Source organism: Mirounga leonina, unplaced genomic scaffold (assembly GCF_011800145.1).
Source record: "Mirounga leonina isolate KUSES-001 unplaced genomic scaffold, KU_Mleo_1.0 Mir_197, whole genome shotgun sequence".
NCBI lineage: Eukaryota > Metazoa > Chordata > Mammalia > Carnivora > Phocidae > Mirounga > Mirounga leonina.
Genome location: NW_023270494.1, coordinates 12,927,190 through 12,935,337, shown reverse-complemented (window position 1 = coordinate 12,935,337; position 8,148 = coordinate 12,927,190). Strand labels below are relative to the sequence as shown.

The 8,148-nt window shown below is 53.3% G+C and overlaps 1 protein-coding gene across 1 annotated transcript; it reads right to left on the bottom strand.

Annotated features, from left to right (window-relative positions):
• Positions 1 to 331: 331 nt before the first annotated feature.
• CACNG5 (calcium voltage-gated channel auxiliary subunit gamma 5) lies at positions 332 to 7,824 on the bottom strand. The gene is made up of 5 exons (XM_035026402.1): positions 7,629 to 7,824; positions 6,058 to 6,144; positions 4,176 to 4,316; positions 897 to 1,042; positions 332 to 660 (listed from the first exon to the last, which is right to left on the bottom strand). Exons 1-5 carry the CDS (start codon positions 7,822 to 7,824, stop codon positions 403 to 405), a joined length of 828 nt encoding a protein of 275 aa, XP_034882293.1. The 3' UTR covers positions 332 to 402.
• Between the last annotated feature and the right edge of the window lie 324 nt (positions 7,825 to 8,148).

Here is an 8,148-nt window from a genome sequence, read left to right as displayed (position 1 = left end):
ACCTTTTTGGCCTGATGGCCCAGATCATGAGCAGGAGGGCCAGGCTAGTTGGTAGGCCCCCAGTTGGGTCTGTGTAAGGAACTCGGCCTGGGGCCATGAAGTTGGGTGTGTAGGGACAAATACACAGCAGGAACAGCCAGTGATTGGCACTCAAGAGGCGGGGCCACACCCATGCTCTCAGCCAATCAGCTTGCCCGCTGGCTCCAGACTCCCCGACACCCACCCTGGGGCAGTTAGAGCTACTCTGGGGGAAGCTGTGGAGACAACGTGGGTCAAGTGACAACAGCGAAGCGCGAGGACAGCCTGGGCCTGGCAACCAAGGGCCTGGGGCTCACAGGCCATCAGGGGAGCACGGGAAGGGCTATCTGGCTGTCCACAGTCCAGGGAGGAAGGTGGTGAGGCTCAGCAGGGGGAAGATGACATCTGGTCATAGTCGGGGCACTTGAGCAACGCTGGGTAGTTGCTGTTCATCTGCAGGGAGGCGTCACTGGAGATGTCGGAGGGGCTGCGGCCCCGGACCCAGGCGTCCGGGTGTAGGAACTGGCCTGAGTAATCCGAGCAGTTGCTCAGGCGAGGCCGGTAGAAGCCGGGGTGGGGCCTGTACAAGTCCTCGGCGGTGTACCGCTTCATGAACAGGTACACGGACATCACCCCCGCGCTCTACAGGGAGGAGAAAGCAGAGGGGCGCTCACTGCTGGGGCCCTGGTCTGGCTCCCCAGCTGGGGGCTGGGGTCTGCACAGGATGCGGCCACTGGAGCAGCTGAAGCCCTGGGACAGAGCGGGGATGTCCTGGACAAGCGGGCCCGGGGAAGGTGGGAGAGTGACACGTTCTGGGGAGGAAGAAGGGCAGCACAGAGGGTGGGGCCGGGGCCCCCTGCCTGTCGGGGGAGGTTTACCTCCGTCAAAAGGAACGAGATGGCAGCGAAGGCGAAGGACCACCCGTACTTATAGTTGAAATAGGTCTCTGTGTCCTTGGTCCTGTTGAGCATCTCATCGTTGATGCCGGAGATGTAGAGCACGAGGCCCACCACCAGAGAGAGGCCTGCGTCAAGGCAAGGGGCTGCTTAGTGAAGAGGCCCCAGGGCCTTTGCTGATGGAGCACCCACCTCCCCTTGGGGTTCAGGAAGAAAGCCTCATTTGGGGCTTGAGGGAGAGCAGGAGCTTTCCTCCTAAAGACCTTGTTTAGACCATTACCTTCTAGAAAGCAGATAGTTGCAGGGAAGAAAGCTCCCTGTCCAGCCACCTTCTGAGCCGCGGAAGCCCCATGGCTGTCACCCCACCTGCCCACCCATGAGGATCACCTGTCAGACATACTTGCCTGAGCCCTGTCCCCAGGCTTTCTGGGTCACTTGGCCTGGGCAGGGGCCCTGGCACTGGGTTGTCTTAAAAGCTCCCCAGCTGATGCTAAGGTCAACTAAGGGTGTGAACCACTGAGCTAGCAAGTGGCCTTTGGTAAACTGAAGAATAAGACAGGCTCCCTTGGCAGAGGCAGCCAGGACCTCTGATCCCTATCTCCTTAACATCCTTGTGGAGACTAAGTGGCCCACGGTCTTCACAGCGCCACTGACCATGGGGGAGGCATACTGAAATCCTATGGTAGGAGGGGTAAAATGAGTTTGTCCAGATTCTGGAAAGCGATAACTCAAGAGGCCATTGGGGCCCAAACTCCTGCTCTCTTGTGCAAGTGACTGCCTCAGGCACCGGTCCCTTGGTTAGTTACTGTCATTGAATTAGGACATAATTAATTACTCTGTTTTGAGCTGTTCAGGCTTAATTCCACTCACATGATTAAACTAGGGCATCTTGAAGGAGGAACATTAGAGGAAAAGAGGTGTGATTCGAGCCTTCCTTGGCACTTAATTCATGCTGCCATCATTGCTGGCCCAAGGGAATCTTCTCTGTTGTTATCATTAAAACAACTTCGCATGGCCCCGTTCATTCTGAGATTTCTGATCCTGTTGCCTGCTGCTGGAAAAACCTCAGGTGCCTCGAAGCTACTCTATGGCCTTGACTCTTGTCAAGTTAGAAAGATAAAGGAAAAGTTTAACCCCTGAGTCTGTACCTCTTAGACTAGGTGGAAATATCACCATGCAGAAGGCAGGCCAAGGACATCGCAGGTGCCCAATAAATATTTGTTGGATTGATGGATGGAAGGGTGGATGGAAGAGTGGTGTGTCAGTTGAAAAAAAGATGGACAGATGAATGGAAGAAAGGATGGAAGGAGAAAGAAGGAAAGAAGGAAGGAAAGAAGAAAGAAGGAAGGGAAGGAGGGAAGGAAGGAAGAGAGGAAGGAAGGAAGGGAGGGAAGAAAGAAGGAAAGAAGGAAGGCGGGAGGGAGGGAGGGAGGAAGAGAGCTATACTGATAAGAAAATGTTGAGAAAAGGAATCTAAACTGGCTTGGGAATCAGGTGGCAATCAGAATACCTGGTGCCCAAGAGCTATTCTTACTGCCCTCCCCTCCCCTCCCCTTTGTCCCTTCCTTCCTTCCATCCATTATCCAAGCCATCCACCTACCCATCTTCCATCTGAGCATCTCCTCCCTAGGCCCTCCCTTGTCAATGTGTCCAGGGCTCCAGGGCACCTAAAATACATGCTCTGAGGGTCACTCTTCTGTCTGAAGTATTATCTCTAAAAGCAAAGGTCCTCCTGAAAATGTATAGGTCACCTTAAAGGGGAGAAAGAACCTATCTTTATTTCCCACATTCTCTTGCCTTCTCACTCTGTGCACTCCCCGTGAGTAACCTCATCTCTACCCATGGTTCCCTCTCCTACTCTCTAAGAGGTTAGCTCTTAATCTCTATTTTGGGTCCAGGCCCCTTCCACAAGCCTCTGACCTTTAGCAGTCTTTGGGACACCTCCTCCCAGATGTTACATGGACACCTCAAACTCAGCATTTCCCACACTAAACTCATGAACTTGGCCCAAATTTGCTTCTTCTCCTGTGGTCTCTAGCTCAACCATGGATGCGTCATTCACCCACTGCCTAAACAAGAATTTGGCACCATCCTTGACTCTTTCCTTAAAGCCTAGTCCTTGTCCTGTTGAGTTTATCTCCCAATGTCACCTGAATCCTCTCATTTCTCTCTTCTCTGCTATCATCCCTTTCATGTGGGCCACCATCACCTCTCTCCTGTGCTACTGAAATAGCCCCTCACCTGCTCTCCCTGCCCCTGTGTTGCTTCCATCCTTCCCTCCATTCCCCGGAGTGGTCATTTTAAGATCCCCAAATATGATCATATCGTCATCCCTTAGCTCAAAATCCTTCTGAGGTTTCTCACAATGTCCCAAATCCTCAGATGCCTTCCCGTCTCCCCTCCCGCCACATTCCACTTTACACTCCTGCCATAAAGCACCATGAACTCCCCAATGCTTTATCCTCTCTCTTTCCTCCAGGCTCCCTTTCCATCCCCACTCTCAACCTTACTCCTTTACCTAATTCATCCTTCAGCTCCCCTTCTGGTAGTCTTATCTGACCAACCGTTGGTCTGAATTTCAGTCACTGCTCTTGGCCCCCATAGGAGTCCTTGCTTGTCCTGCTATGTTCATATTAGTAAATCTATTTGTTTATATCTCCCATTCTGCTGACGTTTTTGTGGGCAGTGATGCCAGCACCCAGAATAAGGCCTGGTAGATATAATTCATGAATGAATGAATGAATGAATGAGTGAAACTCAACCTGGTGTCTCTCCAGGAAGACAGATTCATGTTTAAGGGACCTGGGTATGGGTGTGACTGGAAAGTCAAGGGGACAGTAGGAGTCTCCTGACGATAGCTGAGGGCTAGGAGTGAAGGGGCCATGATTCCAAAGGTAGATTGTACTTACCTTTCATGCAAAATCAGGAGGAAATAGCCCCTTCAAAAATAAGAATGCTCATTATTGGTAGAATCAAGAAGTCAGAGGTGGTGACAATGGGGAGGGAGGAGAGAGCCCCGGGTTCTAATCCCAGCTCTACCCCAGGTGAGCCTATCAGGTCTTTCCTCCTCTGGGGGTCATGGATGGGCTCGAGGTCATCAGAGGCCTCCCTCACTCCAACTCGGTTCTACCTGGGGCACAGACTCAGCTGCTCCCATGCCAGGGGCTGACCCACAGCTGTGACCACACTTCCCAGAGCAGAGCCGTGGAGGAGTCAAATGTCGAGAGTCGAGAGTGTGTGAAAGAAAACAGTGCAACTTACCTGAGAGAATAAAAAAGATGCCAGAGACAAAGGCCAGTATTGTCCTGTGGGGACGGATGTGTCCGATGTTGCTCAGGATAAACCCAATGAACATGAAGAAGAGGCTGACCAGGGGGAACGGTGTGGCTGAGCGAATCATTTCTAATTGAGGGGACAAGAGGACACCGTCAGCCTCCCGTGGCCTCACCTACTTACCTCCCCTCCCAGGTGTTCCTGGCAGTGTCTGCCAACTGGTGCCCCAAGCCCCCTGGCCGGCATGAGCTCTCTGGGCTCCCTCCCCTCCTTGGGCGGCCCAGGGATCTCCCAGTGCTGGCAGGGCTTGCGTCTCTGAGGCAGGGTTGGGAGGGCCGACGCTGCCAACATGCTTCTGTCTTTTCTTCCAGCACAAACTGCTCCCTCCTGGGCAGCCAGTATGGCAGCCATGGAAGGGCCTTGTCACTCACCTCACTTCCTCTCCTGGGGTCATGCACCCTCTCCAGGGACACAGGCATCTATCTCTGAGGGGTGCTGTAGACAGTTCCTGGCCTCTGTTGTCTTCAACTTATAATTACTTGGGGGATGGTCTGCCTAATGAATGTATCTTGTCTTTGCCCTTGGTTCCCAAGCAAGAACCTCCAAATCCCTGGAATTTCCCAAGTGAGAAGAGTGTCCTTGATATTCATGGTGGGCCCCTCGACTACCCCTGAGATTCTTCCAATCAGCTGACTCAGGACAGGGCTGGAAAGACCAACCATGTGATTAGATGGTTGGGGTTTTGAGCCACGTGATCCAGGCCTGACTCTGGGAAGGGGGGAGGGGTCTGGAGACTGTGTTCAGTCACGTGGTGGACAGCTCACTCAAACACGCCTCCATAATGAAACCCAATAAATACTCGGCACCAAAGCCTGGTTGGGTTTCCTGGTTAGTGAACACATCCATGTGTCAGGATGGTGAGGCATCCTGATTCCATGGGGAGAAGACATGGAGGCTCGGCATTCAATGCCCTCCCAGATCTGGCCCTATGTGCCTCCTCATCTGGCTGGTCTTGATCTGAACCCTTTATAATAAAACTGTGATAGGAAGTATAGTGCTTTCCTGAGTTCTAGGACTTGCTCTAGCAATGTTTTGAACCTGAGGGAGTCACAGGAACCTCTGACTTGTAGCCAGCTGGTCAAAAATGCCAGTGGCCTTGGGGGTCTTCTGAACTTCCAGCTGGTGTGGGAAATGAGGGAAGTCTGGTTGGGGTACTGAGTCCTTAGCCTAAGGCTAAGGGGTGATTGTATCAGAACTGTATTGCAAGCCCACACTGGGGTCAGAATAGACCCTGGTAAGGCAAAGGCCATGAAGTCAATCTTCTTGGGCGCCAGAGAGTTTGCATCAGTTCCCTGAGTGCTGTGGTTTGGATGCGTAGGGTGGAGCCCTCATGAGTGGGATCGATGCCTTTATAAAAGAGACCCCACGGAGCTCCCTTGCCCCTTCCTCTGTGTGAGAACACAGCAGTAAGGCACCAGCTATGAGCCAGGAGAGGGCCCTCACCACAACATGATCCTGCCGGCCCCTTGATCTTGGACTTCCAGCCTCCATGACTGAGAGAAATAAATTTCTGTGGGTCAGAAATTACCTGGTCTGTGGTATTTTGCTACGGCAGCCCACACAGACTAAGACACGAGGCAGAATGCCCTCTCCCTTGCCTGGGCCACAAGACTTGGGAGACTCCAGCAAGCTGTCATCACCACTGGAAGAATAATTGGCAGAGAAAGCTCTGGTGAGCTGAGGCCAACCCCACCAGCTGATTCGAAGGGCATTAGTGCTTGAGAAGCAAGCTGGTCACCCTGCCTCTTCCCCCTGCCCTGCTCTGCTCTGTCTAGCCAGTGACCCAGGTCAGAAAGTCTGAGGCACCTACTTAGAACATTGACTGTGGACTCTGATGTCAACTGAGTGTTCATGGGCATCACATACTCTATGGTGAAGCAGCGTCCCCGCTCCTCACCTGTGAAGACAAGAATCATTTGCATTTCCAGGTTATTCTTGAACATGGATGTGAAGTTCATACATTCAAATGATATCCCCAAATGCTTCTGGGATCTTTGGCCCACTGTGTTTGCGCCTGGGCTGGATCTAAATCTCGGGGGTCCCATCCCTGGCTAGTGACCCACAGTAGGGGTGGGGGTGTCTCCTGACATCACATCTTTCCTGGAGAAGCAGCACTGTGAATGTGGACCCAGGCACCAAGAGTCACATGAAAAGAAGTCTGCACTACAAACTTGAGGTTGAGAGACACATCCGGTGGCCATCTTGTTGCTTTGGGGCAGACTCAGCTGATGATGGCACATGGCTGGCTTAGATTCCCCAGCAGGGATGTCACGGAACAGAACCCCCAAAGCCTTCTCAATCATTTTGGAAGCCAGACCCTAGTGACTTCAAATTCTCCTTCAGATTTAAGTAGAGACTGATGCTACATAGTTTCAGAAAGTGGGAGGTGAGGTCAGTGTCAGATGCCATTTCCAAAGTCACCAGGAGGCCAGGCCTTGAGGTGTCCTCCATGCTGGATGCTGCTGGGCGCCAATCACCACCCTCATTTTCCAAAGCCCTACTATAAAGCTGGGAGGACCACATGCTCCCTCTGTCCTGTGTACATGTAAAGTGCCAGGGGCCCATCTAGAAAGGCTCAGTGATCACCCTGTGGGGATTCCAGCCAGCTCAGGCTTGCGACCAGTCAGTCTCACAGAGCATGGAGATGCTCTTCTTGTGCAGGTTGGTTCTGGGCTATGATAAAGGGATAAAGACAGAGTGCTTGGAATAGCAACTCAAGGGTTCCAGAGAAGTCCTCGAGAACTGGAGGGAGGCCCAGATAGGTGGGATCAAAGCCTGCACCATCTTGCAAATTTGGAAGGACGTACACCTGGGTTTTCTCTTTCCCATTTCACGGAATTGGAACAGAGAAACTGCCAAGTCTTTCCCATTCTGTAAACGAGTGGACCTGTAATGTTGAGTCAAGGAGACTTACTTTGCCTCCCTGGGTCTTCATTTGCTTATTTGTAAAGTGGAAATAATAAGTCCTGCTTTGGAGTGTTGTGGGGAGGCACTGAGATCAATAATTCCACGGGCTAAGGCACACAAGGGCGGTTCCAGACCCGTGGGAGGCCAGCCTCATTCAGCCTGGGAGGCAGAGTATGGGGAAGTGTGGGGAAGGTGTGGCTACATTTATCTCTCAGGTTGGAGGGACACAGGTCCCAGGGATGACAGGACCTGCTCCTGGACACTCTGACTCAGGGCTTACGTTTGGAATGGGCCCTGGTTGCTGCAGGGAGCCCCACCCAGAATTCACAAGGGCCATCTCTGGTGAACTGCCCCCTCCCAGTGGGGGCATCTCTTCCCAACGGGGGCTATCGGGCAGGTTTTCCGGGGGGGGGGGCGGGGCAAGGGCTGCTCCTGTCTCTGAGAGAGGGCTGTCCCAACCTGGGGTGCCCTTACCTGCGAGGAAGCAGACACGCCACAGGCCCGAGTGCAGGGACATCTTGATTTCCATGCTCTGGTTCTGGGGCAGGACCACGCCCTCCTCCAGGTAGAGCCAGTAGTCGGTGCTGACTGCGATGCCCAGGAGACCCAGGCCACAGACAGCAAAGACGCTGCTCAGCAGGGTCAGGGCCTTCCTCCCGCAGCCACTCATCTTCCCAGAGGTCGATGGACGGCCTGCGGCCAAGGAAGTGGGCTCTGGAGGCAGGAGAGAGGGTAAGCCCCTGAGGAGGCCAAGATGCAGGGCCCGGAGGAGGTAACTCAAGTCAACCCCGCTTGACTAACCAGATGCAGAAAGACCCACAGGCCAGCTCCTGGATGCCAGGCCACTATGGGGGTGCTTCCTCTCCCCCTGAGGAATTCACAGCCTTCTGGACAGGCTACTACAAGGGTCCCCCTTTCCTCTCTGGGAGCCCCCCTTGCTGGATACCACCATTCATTCATTCATCTGCAGCAACCCACGGTGCCCACATGGAAG

Coding starts and splice junctions, on each gene's coding strand:
- CACNG5 (XM_035026402.1), bottom strand. CDS start 7,824: ATGAGTGGCTGCGGGAGGAAGGCCCTGACCCTGCTGAGCAGCGTCTTT. Junction 1,043..4,175: donor CATCTTTTTTATTCTCTCAG/GTAAGTTGCACT, acceptor GCCTTGACGCAG/GCCTCTCTCTGGTGGTGGGC. Junction 661..896: donor TCTCGTTCCTTTTGACGGAG/GTAAACCTCCCC, acceptor TCCTCCCTGTAG/AGCGCGGGGGTGATGTCCGT.